The 13,934-nt window shown below is 27.0% G+C and overlaps 3 protein-coding genes across 3 annotated transcripts; all 3 read left to right on the forward strand.

Annotated features, from left to right (window-relative positions):
• The first annotated feature begins 1,708 nt into the window (after positions 1-1,708).
• Positions 1,709-3,153, forward strand: LOC128961567 (uncharacterized). Its single transcript, XM_054307818.1, has 4 exons — positions 1,709-1,790; positions 2,207-2,503; positions 2,600-2,728; positions 2,816-3,153. Exons 1-4 carry the CDS (start codon positions 1,709-1,711, stop codon positions 3,151-3,153), a joined length of 846 nt encoding a protein of 281 aa, XP_054163793.1.
• Positions 3,154-4,710: 1,557 nt separating this feature from the next.
• LOC128961568 (uncharacterized protein F54H12.2-like) lies at positions 4,711-6,048 on the forward strand. The gene has a single exon (XM_054307819.1). It carries the CDS (start codon positions 4,711-4,713, stop codon positions 6,046-6,048), a length of 1,338 nt encoding a protein of 445 aa, XP_054163794.1.
• Positions 6,049-8,078: 2,030 nt separating this feature from the next.
• Positions 8,079-8,621, forward strand: LOC128961569 (TATA box-binding protein-like 2). The gene has a single exon (XM_054307820.1). It carries the CDS (start codon positions 8,079-8,081, stop codon positions 8,619-8,621), a length of 543 nt encoding a protein of 180 aa, XP_054163795.1.
• Positions 8,622-13,934: the final 5,313 nt, after the last annotated feature.

Genomic DNA, 13,934 nt, shown 5'->3' on the forward strand with positions numbered 1-13,934 from the left:
CAACAAATAAAGTAAATAAGATATATCAGGCAGTATCTGAAAAACGTAGAATTGTTAGGGGACACCCTATTTATCAAACTGTCCCCTATGGATTTTATGAATAATATGTTAAAACTATTTAATACTATTTATATTTATATTATTGTACTAATTATTTGAAATTATTTTAAATAAAATGTGATTAAAAACTATTTTTATGTTTAATTTATTTACATCAACTATAAATAAATATCTAAATATAAAACTAAGAATACATATTGAGGTCATAATTGACTATATAAAGTAATGTTTTTAATAAAATTATTTTATATTCATTAACAAGTATGGCTAAACGACACTTTAAAGACAGTTATTTAAGAAAACTATTGGAAGGTATTGTATTTTATATTAATATATTTTATTAATTATATATTAAAATTTTTATATTATTTCAGAGCCACCGTTAAAGAGACCAAAACAAGACCAGTGCATTCAAACTGAATTGATTCGGCTAAAAAACATGAAATTTTATATGTTGTCAGAGCCGGGAATGAAAATCATCGTCGATAGACTGACTGCAATTGGACATAAAAATGGTATAACAGAAGATACTAACAAATTAGTAAAATACTTGTCTGAATTGGCTACCTGTGAATGGAAATTTGATACAAAATCAAATGTATAAAATTTTATAAAAGATGAATAAATTTTTTTTATTATTAAACCTATGTTTTATTTAAAATGAATTGCATTAAAGTGGATCGAAAACACATTTCATTTAAACACCCATTCACTTGTATGGTCGCTGGACCTACAAGTAGTGGTAAAACTGTACTACTTAGAAATATATTGGAGAATTATAAACAAACTTTATATTTTACTGATATACCAAATAAGTTAAAAATTGTGTGGGCATACGGACAATGGCAAGAATTGTACACTAAATCTATTGCTGACTGTGATATACAATATATTGAAGGCCTACCCAATGAAGAAGAAGTAAAAGAGATTAAACCTCATCTCATAGTTATTGATGATTTGATGACTGAGTTGGGAAATAATGTTAAATTAGCAAATTTATTTACTAAAGGTAGTCATCATATGAATATAAGTGTGATATTTATATCACAAAATATATTTCATCAAGGGTCCCAAATGAGGACAATTAGTTTAAATTGTCACTATTTGATATTGCTTAAAAACCCAAGAGATAAAAGACAGATAATTAGCTTAGCCTCACAGATATATCCGGAAAACTCAAAATACTTTATAGAAGTGTATACTGACGCCACATCTGTTCAATATGGTTATATTAAAGTAGACCTAAAACAGGATACACCTGAAAAATATAGAGTACAAACAAATATTATACCAATTAATAATAAATTGAAAATTATTTGCTATATACCTAAGTAATGTCTGATAATTTGAAAAAATATTTTAGAGACTTGCAGTTTGTTTCTAAAATAAAATGTAAGAAAACACAAAAAACATTATTGAATTATTTAGCTAAAGACCCAAAAGTATATTTAGCTATAAAAGAAATTGGATTAAATGTTATAAAAGGAAATATAAAAACTAAAAAATTGAATAAAAGTAAAAAACTTTTACTTAAAAAGTTTGAAAGGAAACAAAGTTTAAAAACTTGTAAAAGTGTTGTACAAAAAGGAAACGCTTGGATGTGGTTAATACCGTTACTAACAACTGTATACGAATTAATAACAAAATAATGTCATTCAGAAAAGTTGAATTGGTTACTAATGATAGTGATGATGACATCGATATGGATATATCTTCAATGAGTGTGGATAGTAAACCATTTGAAAAAATTAAACAAAATACATTAGTAACTAAAAACATTGTTGACAATGTTACAAATGATAACAATATTAAAAATAATTTGCCGAATATTAATAATTCATTTCTAAGTATAATAGAAGATATGGTTTTTAAAGTATTAATTAAAAATAATTTAATCAGTACAACTAAAAAACAAAGCAAAGTTACTACAAAAGTTCATAAACCTAACAAAAAAGTTGTTAAAAAAGTAGTAAATAAAAAGACTGTTAAAAAATCTAAATCTAAAAAATCTATACAATGGATCAAAATATAAATGAGTTGTTGAATATAATATATTATGATCCACAAAATAGTGGATCATTTAGTGGTGTAAATAATTTGTATAAAACTGCTAAACAATTAAATCCAAATATAACATTAAAATTAGTAAAAGATTGGTTAAAAGGAGAGTTAACTTATACTCTACATAAACAAGTACACAGAAAATTTATACGAAATCCAATTGTTGTGACATATATTGATGAACAATGGGAAGCAGATTTAGCTGATATGAGAGAATTTGCTAATAAAAATGATAAATATAATTATATTTTAACAGTAATTGACTGCTTTTCTAAATTTGCATTTACTGTTCCATTGAAAGTAAAAACTGGTAAAAGCATTACAAATGCTTTTAAAACATTATTTAAAAACAGAAAACCATTATCTTTACGTACAGATAAAGGTAAAGAGTTTTTAAATGAAATATTTCAAAAATATCTAAAATTAAATAGAGTCAACTACTTTCACTCAAATGATTATAAAATAAAATGTGCTATAGTTGAACGCTTTAATCGTACATTAAAGTCACGTATGTTTAAATACTTTACTGCTAATGGTTCGCGAAGATATGTAGATGTACTACAAAAACTTGTTAAAGCATACAATACATCATATCACAGATCTATAGGTATGTCACCTATTGAGGTGACTACAGAAAATACAAAACAAGTATACAATAACTTATATGTTAAATCTAAAAAGTTTAAAACACCAGATGTCGCTACAGGAGATAAAGTACGTAAAGTGTACGAAATGTCTAAATTTGATAAAGGTTATTACCCTAACTGGATTGATCAAGTCTTTACTGTAGTAAAGACTATAAAAGGTGATAATCAATATGTGTTTAGACTAAGTGATGGACAAGGAAATATTATTGAACAGCGATTTTATCCACAAGAGATCCAAAAGATCAAAGAAAATCTATACCGTATTGAAAGAGTTATTAGAAGTCGTGTTAGACGTGGTCGTAGACAGTATTTTGTTAAGTGGTTGAACTATCCGGAAGAATACAACAGTTGGATTGATAGCATTCAAGATGTCTATACTAAATAAATTGTGTAAAACTGAATTAATTTTGTTTACTATTCAAATGTCATTAATGACAATTGTAATATTTGTAAGCTTAATTAACTTAACTTTTGAAATTGGCAACAAAAATTTATGGGCAATTATTTTAACTAGTTGTATTGGTTATATAATGCCTAACCCTAAACTTAAACTATGTAAAAATGTTATAAAAGGCTCTGATACTGTATTTTAAAAATAAAAATGAATTGTTTACTAATTAACATATTGTGTTTTATTTTATTTATTATATTTGTTGTTGTATTATTATTTTTAAGAGATAAAGAAAAAATTATTTGGAATTGTTATTTTGATAACAATACACAAATAAAACTTTGTGAATAATGAGTAAATATATTACTTTAGTTAATAATGTCAAAACATTTGACAATACAATGTCTGATTTTAGAACAAAATTAGGCAAAACAGTTAAACTTGATGATAGTTGGTGTGTTGGTATATCTGAAATAACTTATACCAAATCATGGTATAATATATTAAATGATCATAAAATTACATTATTTGATGAAATGGGCCGTATATATGGTGATAAGTCTAATCAATATGATGATAAGTTTACACTTAAAGCTGGTTATTATGAAACACCACAGAAATTAGTTAATGAAATTAACAATATTTTGACTTTATTTACTGATATTAAACCACCAAAATTAGTTTATAATGAGATTAATAATTTTATTACAATTAATGTTGGTATAGTTGAAAGTGTAGTTAAAATATTTCCTGACTTGGGTGAAGAAATTGAAAACATTTTAGGTTTAAAAGATAGAAAAGTTACACATAATTATTATTATGGTAGCAATAGCTTAGTTAATATAGTATTCAATGGAATTGAAAATAAAAATACTATTAAAGGCTTTCATCCTGTAGAGATTAGTGGTGGTTTTCATTCACTATATTTATATAGTGATATTGTATACCCATCACTAGTTGGTGATACATTTGCACCTCTACTGAGAGTAGTTGAAATACCGCGTAAATATAAATTTGGAGATACAGTACATTTAAATTATGAAAGACCTCAATATAGACCTGTAAGACTCAATGAATTTGAAACACTTGAAATATCTATAAAAGATGATAGTGGTTTATCTATACCATTTAAATTTGGTAGAGTAACTATAACATTGCATTTTATTAAAGTATGAATAATCCATATATTGATTACTATAAAATCCAAGCCGGTAACGGTATTGTATCTTATGCTGGGCATAGATACCAGTCCGGTAATGGTATATTTGGTAAAATATTTAAACACATTAAACCTGCATTAAAATATGTAGCAAATAAAGGATGGGATGCATTTAACGGTATTGGTAATGATATACTATCTGGTAAATCATTCAAAGAAGCCGGCACAAATCAGTTGATAAGATCAGCTGATACTATTTTAACAGATGTTAAAAATAAAGTTTCTAATGTTAGACAACAAAAAGGTTTAGGACGTAAACGTAAAGTTAAAACTAAACTAAAATCTTATAAAAGACGTAAAACAGTTAAGAAAAAACAAAGAAAATACTAAAAATGTCTACAATACACGAATTATCATCTCTAATGACACTTCCAGAAATGGATGTGTTTGGAGTACCACCAACACAACTAATGATTGAACGTGATGTTCAAACTGAACACCGTCCAATAAGTACATTATCTAATTCAACAAATACTATTGAATTTGAAATACATACAGGCTTAAATGAATATATTAACTTAAGCAAAAGTGAACTTTATTTATGTTTAAAATTTAAATTACAAAAGTCTACTGTATCAACAACACCTGAAGTTAAAGCAGAAGACTGGAAACTAATATCTCCAATCAATTATTTAATGCATTCATTTATTAAACAAATTGATGTAAATATTGGTCAAACAACTGTTACAACATCATCAGTGAATTATTCATATGTGTCATATATTGACACTCTTCTTAACAGTAATAGTGATGCTAGAAATACACATTTAGAGACTGCATTTTGGCATAAAGATGAGACACCTATGGATTCGGTAAATGAGATAAGAAGTAGTCGTATACGACCGTCAGGTAACTCATTATCTGACGGGTGTGAAGTCGAAATGTATGGCAATTTGCACATTGATTTAGCATCGCAAGTAAAGTCTTTACTTGGAGGGGTCACACTGAATATTAAAATTTACCCACAAGATCCCAAGTTTTATTTAATTTATGATAAAACATTGATACCAACAGTTGAAATAATGGACGTAAGATTGTTTATGCATAAATCTATTGTTAACCCACAAGTAGTTGTGGCACACAATAGAGCACTTGAAAGTGCTAATGCCCGCTATTTTATTACACGAAAGGAAGTAAAGACATCAATTATAGCTAAAGACACATTAGATTGTTATTTAAATAATGTCATCAATGGAGTGATTCCTAGAAAAATATATATTGGTTTTGTTAGTAACGAAGCATATAATGGTTCATATAATATGAACCCATTTTATTTTAAAAATTACAATATCCGACACATTGCATGCTATGTTGATGGGACTCAATATCCACACAGACCATACACACCAGACTTTGCAAATAAAAAATATATGCGTGAATATTTTGGATTATTTGAAACAGCAAATCAAATCAAACACTCAACAGATATTGACATAACACGGGAAGAGTATGCTGAAGGTTATACACTATTTGGATTCAATTTTACACCGGATTTATCTGATGGAGTAGCAAAAAGTGGTTATGTATCAACTGTGGTTAGAGGTAACTTACGAGTTGAACTAAAGTTTGCCTACCCTATACAAGAGACTGTAACTGCAATCATATTCTGCGAATATGATAGTTGTGTAGAAATAGAGAGCTCAAGATTTGCTATTAAAAATTTTCAATAAATATGAATACATTACAAATAAATAACTATTTTAAAAATTGTAATAAATATTATGGTACATATCCGAGAGATATGTTACCAAATATTATACCAAAAGATAGTGGTGTTATTATTAATACAGATAAAGCTAGTGATGCTGGTGAACACTGGGTTAGTGTATACAAAACAAATAATGATAGCATTATATATTTTGATTCATTTGGATTACAACCACTACATAATGATATCTTAAATTTTATAAAAGACAATACTGTAAACGGTTGGTATTACAACTGTATTAATTTTCAAAGTGTATACTCTAATACTTGTGGATTATATTGTATTTATTTTTTAACTAATTATTTTAATGGCGGATCATTTGAACAAATCCAAACTGTGTTTGGTTTTAATCCTCACATTAATGATTGTGTTGCCAAATTATTATGTAACTGGTAAATGTCATTTATCAGATGTGTATAAAAATTTTAGTGATTATTATAGAATATACATTAAAATAAAAGATATTTATAATGAAAAGTTTCTTATTGTTATGACTAATGTAAACGTAATTAATGGTACGTTAGCAAATATTGCGTCAACATATAGACATCGCATTGAGCGCTATTTTATAGAAGAAGGGTTTCCCCTCAACAACGAACACGATTTACTTTTTATAGTAAACAAACTTAATCTGTAAAATGAGTAAAATTAATCAAATCTGTGGTGTAATGGACGCACAAGGTTTTGTTTATAACAATATCTTTGTCCCCCGTGAGATTGCAATAATATCTCACACTTGTAAAATGTCTGAGTTGTGTGAGACAAACTTAACTTATAGAGATATGGAATTGAAAGATCGGATTACTAACCTTTATTTGGCCAACAACTTATTGGGATTATCGTTACGTACAGTAAACACTGAGATAACAAAAAACTCAACAATGGATGCCAAACAAATTATTATTCAGATGTATGAGAAAATCAAAAGCAAAGAAAAGCCATACATTGGAATTAAGTGCTCTCAATTGGCGGATATATTGGACATGTGCGCTATACCTTACGTTGAATTGGATCAGTATAGATGTCCTAGTCTTAAGACATTAAAGAGAATGTATGGAGGCCGTTCATGTCATTTTCATGAACGTATCATACCCGATAAATCAGATATGAGATGCGCTCAACACAAATGTGAGCTATTGTGGAAATGGATTAAAAATTACTATTTGTTTTCATATTAAAATGTAAATAATTATACATTTTTTATTTATTAATAAAATTTATTTTATTCAATTAATTTGTTTTGTTTATTTATTACAATATTTGTTTTATAATATACAATAATTACTTTAATTAAGATATTTAATGATTTCATCTTTCAATGACAATATAATGTCAATTTCAGGGAATATGACATTTAATTTTTTAATGTTACCATTACTAATGATACTAAAACAATACAATTGTTTTTTCAAATGCATGAATGAGATAACTCGAAGATCTCCAAAAGAACCAAAGTCTTGGGTTTCCATCTTTTTCAACAATTCTTTGAATTCATTACCATATAAATAAACGCCATGTTTGGTGTAGAAGACATCTTCTCCATCATTGCAAACAGTCAGTCGGATGTCCACAAATTTTTCACCGTTTTCGTGTTCCAATACACGAACAAATTTGTCAAATTTGTTTTCACCATCAGATTTGGTGAAAATGGATTTTTGAAACAATGTTTTGCCAACCATTTTGATGATGAAAAATTTAATTTACAATAATAATCAGTTATAACAAAACTAATAAACACTAATACAATAATAGTGTATACACTTTGCTTTTATAAGTTAATATTTTATAGAGTAAACAGGATTTACGATAGTGTAATACACTATTTGTTGTTGCAATAGTAGTTAAACTACTTATTGCAACAGATGTTGCAATAATTGAAGCAATAGTTGTTAAACAACTTGTTTCAACTGTTTTTGTAATAGTTGATGCAATAGTTTATGAGTTTATAACTACATCAACATTTATTATAGTAATACAATTTGCATTATCAATATGCCTGTGATAACTAATGTTTCGATGACTGCTGATCTCTTTGATATGATTGGTTTTATTGATTTAAGAAAATTGTGTAACAACTGTTGTAATTGTGTATATCACAATTACCCATTTGTGAGAGTAATTAAACGGTATCGTAACCCTAATGCCACGGTTATGATATACGACTCTGGTAAACTAGTATGTGTGGGTGCAAAATCAAAAAATGATGGTCGAATAGCATTACGAAAGACTGCTCGCATAATACAAAAACTCGGATATGATATCAAATTACATAACTTACGTGTGACTAACATTGCTGCGTCACATAACCTGAAAAACGACTTGAATGTAGAGAAACTGATGAATCAATTTAATTGGAGCAGTAATTATGAGTTGGAAATATTTCCACATTTGAGGATCAATTGTGGTAATAAAAGACATATAACTCTCACTAGAAAAGGGAAAATGATATTGACTGGTGTTTATACTAGAAAAGCATTGAATGAATTATATGAAGAGTTTATGTTTAAATACTTTGATTACTTAATAAACAAATAAATATGAAGAAAGTTAGATTTGATGACAAAATACAGATAAAGACTATGTATGTTTGGTCATATGCTTCAAGACAGGCTCGTATATCTAACTGGCATTGGATAGTTTTTAACAGACGTATTCATGAATATAAGTGTAAACTAATTGAAGAAAATATATCATATGTATTAGATAAAAATTTTAGAGAGAAAATATTTAATGAACGCTTTTGTAAATAAATAAAATGTAAATAAATTATAAATATTATTTTAAAAATAAATGTATTTATATTTATTTTGTTTACATCTACACTCATGTTAGGTCACATGATTTCCGCTATCCCCTCTCCGCTAATACATCGGAAGGTTGACCAGTTCGGTAAGTTGGTCAGTTTAGGTAGGTGGTCTGTTAGGTTAGGTTGGGTTAGGTTCGGGTAGTTGGTCAGTTCGGTTAGTTGGTCAGTTCGGGTAGTTGGTCAGTTCGGGTAGTTGGTCAGTTCGGGTAGTTGGTCAGTTCGGGTAGTTGGTCAGTTCGGGTAGTTGGTCAGTTCGGGTAGTTGCTCAGTTCGCGTATGTGGTCAGTTTGGGTATGTGGTCAGTTCGGGTAGGTGGTCAGTTCGGGTAGGTGGTTACTATGGGTAGTTGGTCAGTTCGGGTAAGATGGTCAGTTCGGGTAAGATGGTCAGTTCGGGTAGGTTGTCGGTTCGGGTAGGTGGTCAGATCGGGTAGGTGGTCAGTTCGGGTAGGTGGTCAGATTGGGTAGAGGTAGTAGTGACGTCATTGGTGTACTTCACTTAGGTTAGGTTAGGTGGAGTCACGTGATCACGTGAACCCCCTCTCCGTGACACAGCTATATGGGGGAAAGCACTGTGCTTTCCCTCATGTGAACCCTTAGGTACCAACTACTTTTATATTATCTATCATAGTTACTATACTAGTCAATGAAAATAATATATTTATTAATAATACGATAATGATTTTATCTTTTGGTAATAATAAAAATTATAATCTTCTTATTTAATTTTAATTTTTATTACATAAGTATTAATAGAATTTGGAAAACATTTGATACTTTTGTTAATTTTTGTATTTTTAATGCATTTTAATATTACATTTTTAAATTATAATAAAATGAACACAATGTATATCCAAAAAATATAAACTTAATTTGTTAAAGATATTGTTTGGTCAATTATATATTGAATATAGTATGAAATGTAGTATTACTAACATTATTAAATAGTTGTTATACATGTATGATATTTTTAGTATCAAATGATAAATATATGCATTAATTTGTATAATAATCAAAAGATCGTCTGACAAAAGGTTATGTCAAGACTCGGTTAGACTATTATTATAGAAAATAATAAAATCATTTAAAAAAAATAAAATTGTAAGATTTTAATTTTAAGTATGATAAATTAAAATTATATCTATTATATGCTATATAATAATTTTATTATATAAATTTTAATCAAATGATTATATACAAATTATATATAACTTTCCTCAAATATAATAATTTAAGTTAATTTTTTTAAAAACATTTTTAAGTACACATATTATTAGTTAACTTCTTTCAAAAGTTGTCGTCGTTTTCGTTACAAAAATATAATGTAATTGTTTTGTATGTTTGCCTACAAATTGCTTACAACAAACTTCACGACTAGTGGTTGTCTAATATAACAGTGTGTTTGAAGTTGTTATGTAATTTGGAGGACAAGATTTATTAGATATTTGACTTCAACTTTTGATATGAGTTCCTGGAATCAGTCGGTGCTCTTCAACATTAGTATATATTTCTATATTGTAATGATTGTTAAATGCAATGATCATAGAAGAGGGAAAGTCATCTTTTTGACTGACTTCCCATTTCTAGCGTTTTTTCTATGTATAATATATATCACTAGTTATTTGTTGGTATAATACAAACGCTAAATTTATGATCTGAAACGGCATTTAAATATGATTTTTTGAAGTATTTATAGCATTGATTATCAATAAAATATATGCAATATTTACGTTATAATAGGCAATAATAGGGAATTATATTTGTGCGAAACAAAGTCACTGTAATAATAGGTTTATTGGTTTATAAATTGCTTGTAATATATATTTTTTGTTCAAAATAAGAAAAAATAAAAACCAACAATACATGTAATAATATTGGGATCAAAACATTACATTAAGTTTAAAATTCAAGTCCAGTACTGATCTCAATATAACTATATTTTGACCCCAAAAATATGGCATATAATTCATTATCAATTTATTTGATGATTAGATGAATAAAGTAAAAATTGATTACATGTTATATATAAATTTATATTATACTGTTTATACAATATTGTATATATAGTGTTATTCAGTATATGATAAATGTAAGCAAACAATGATATGAACTGCAAGTGGAAACTGGATTTCCAGATCGGGGCCATTGATATAATATTGCACTCAATTTCTGATGGGATGGTATGTCTTGTATGGATAGATTGAATCCAAAAATAGTAATTTGAATCAATTGAATTCAATATTTATATTAAAATTTATATTAAAGATCTATATTAAAATACTAATTAAATTAAGCTTTATTTTTAAAAATTATGCATTATTTACACTGTTTTGTTTTGTGGTCTTTCCCGGTCCTGGGAATCCCGTATAGTAATGGAAGCCTAGATATCCCTGAGTACCCCCATAGCACTCTCATACCTAACCGACCTCCGCAATTTGAGATATTCGACTTTAAAGTCTCAGGGTACTCAGGGAGGTCTAGGCTACCATCACTATACGGGATTCACAGGACCGGGAAAGACTACAAAAACCCGTTGTCATTACCTAAAATCTTGGACCTATTGATATCTAATTGTCTACTAATTAGTATCTCAAACGCTTACCGATTGATTACTATTTATTGACAATATTATCACTAACTAACTGACAGTTGTGTCAAACAATTTGGATTATTGTTTGAATTCCTATAATATTTAAAATCATTGTCTAAACTTAGTTTTAACACTTAAATGTTTAAACTCAACATTATTGTACAGTTTCGGTCATTTTTTGATTAATTGTCAAATTAATGATTATAGGATTTACATAGAATTGTTGAATAAACTAAAAATTGTTTGACAGTCGATTCAACCGAGAGACCGAAGTCTCCCAAATGACTACAATATAAGTAATACTATTTTCAAATTGAAAATTTCAATACAAGTAACTTATATACTGTATTAATATTATCAAAATACAGATAAAGTAACACAAGTATTGTATGTTAAATATTTTTAAAGTCATTTGATATGATTTATTATATACATGTATATAATAATATAATATTTTTTAAAATTACAAGTGATAGTGAACTTTGAAATATTTAAATATTTAGAAATAAATACCATTAAATTGCATTTTTGTTGATGAGTGTAAATTAAAGTTAAAAAAAATATTTTTATATTTTAAAATTTAAACTATGAAAATTATTTCAAAGTTCAAATAATTTTTTTGTGATATCAAATATCTTACAAAAAAACATAATAGCAATGATTTTATTACTTTAGTATATTTTGATCGTAACTTATAGGTGTAAACCCATGAAAATATCCATCAAATACATCTACTGTACATTTATTGGTAAAGTTTTTAACGAATACATTATAGATAAGTATTTGTGTTAAAACTATATCAGAAAATCTAATAGTTTTGCCAAAGTTTACTCAAAAAGCAATTATTTTAAAATATGAATATATTCTCTCTTTTCTAACTCTCCTTATCTCTAACTATACCCAATAATACCGGTGCGAAAACATTGGACCAAAAGAAACTAAGAAATGGGTCACAAAATAATAAATAAGTCAAAGAAGTGATTGAGAGGCACATCCTGTCTCTCGACGATTAAAACGACTATTTTATTGCCGCAAAACATTTTCAATTGAAAATAATAGTGTTATGTTTGATATATTATTTGTATATTCAATCACTCTCTCTCTCTCTCTCTCTCTCTCTCTCTCTCTCTTTATCTTTCTTTCTTTCTTTATCTTTCTAACTCAGTTTGTAAATAAGTTTTAATTTTTTTATATAAAAAAATAATCTGTAAATTTGTAATTATATATAATTAACATAAGTGTGTAAATAGATTTACATTGTCTCTGTTTTGAACTAATCTTAAAAATTGTAAAAAATATTACAATTAAAATGTTGTAAATACAGTAATGTTGTAAATAAAATGTTGTATGTTTATTAATGTAATTTAAATTAAAATATTTCATCTAAACATTAATTTTAATTATATTTTTTAATTAAAATAATTATATACAAAATTATTAACAAATCAAATGTTAATGTTATACAGTATTATACATATACTGTATATATTGATACATAATACACATACATAAGATTACAACAATAATGTTATATCAATACCTGTTTGCAACATTAAAGTGCCAAAAGTAGTACAAATGTTGGCTAATAGGGAGAGTTACCTAAAAGATTAACTAATTTTGTGCTAAAACTTTTAGACAATATGTTTATCAATCTTGAAAAAAAGTTTTGTTAAAAGTATATAAAAATTATTTTATATAAATAGTAATTTAAACAAAAACTACAATTTAATAACTAAAATTAGTTATAAATTATAAATAAAATTATATATATATATATACAGTATAACATAAAATAAATAAATACTATTAGAAATGTTATTATTAACTAATATGTACTCCATTTATATAACAATTTATATTTTAATTAAGCAAAATATTTTATTTAAAATAATACTTAATAATTTACTAATTTACTTATTAATACATTTACTAAATATAATAATTATTTAGAAATTTTTAATAATATTTTAGCAAAAATTAGTAAACAAGTCTCACTCTCACTAATGACTTACAACAAAAACAAAATAACTAAAAAAATTTCATAATTATTACTCTATAGATAATCAGTGAAACGCGGAGAGAGAGAGAGTGCGAGAGAGAGAGAGAGAGAGAGAGAGAGAGAGACTACAAGAATTGATTGTAATAAGTAATAGTAAACACTTAACTATAGGAACGTTAGTTAAGAGGAGAGGGACTTATGTAAGGAATTGGATGTGAAGGTGACCTTGACTTACACCGGGCTATCAAACGGCTAGTTTTGAAGGCAGAGCTGAGAAAAGCAATATATGATTGCTATAGCTATACAAACCCGGAAAACTAGTTTTAGGCTATGCTTTAATGCCTTTACCGATGGGTCCCAACACTGTGTTTACCATACATTTGATATCAACATAATATACAGCACTTAAAATATGTATTATATGTATGGCTAATATCGGACCCTAGTTTTGGCA

Source organism: Oppia nitens, unplaced genomic scaffold (assembly GCF_028296485.1).
Source record: "Oppia nitens isolate AA-2021 unplaced genomic scaffold, nextdenovo-longstitch-racon4-pilon3 scaffold5_pilon_pilon_pilon, whole genome shotgun sequence".
NCBI lineage: Eukaryota > Metazoa > Arthropoda > Arachnida > Sarcoptiformes > Oppiidae > Oppia > Oppia nitens.

Coding starts and splice junctions, on each gene's coding strand:
- LOC128961567 (XM_054307818.1), top strand. CDS start 1,709: ATGTCATTCAGAAAAGTTGAATTGGTTACTAATGATAGTGATGATGAC. Junction 1,791..2,206: donor ATCTTCAATGAGTGTGGATA/GTAAACCATTTG, acceptor CATTAAAATTAG/TAAAAGATTGGTTAAAAGGA. Junction 2,504..2,599: donor ATCTTTACGTACAGATAAAG/GTAAAGAGTTTT, acceptor AATGTGCTATAG/TTGAACGCTTTAATCGTACA.
- LOC128961568 (XM_054307819.1), top strand. CDS start 4,711: ATGTCTACAATACACGAATTATCATCTCTAATGACACTTCCAGAAATG.
- LOC128961569 (XM_054307820.1), top strand. CDS start 8,079: ATGCCTGTGATAACTAATGTTTCGATGACTGCTGATCTCTTTGATATG.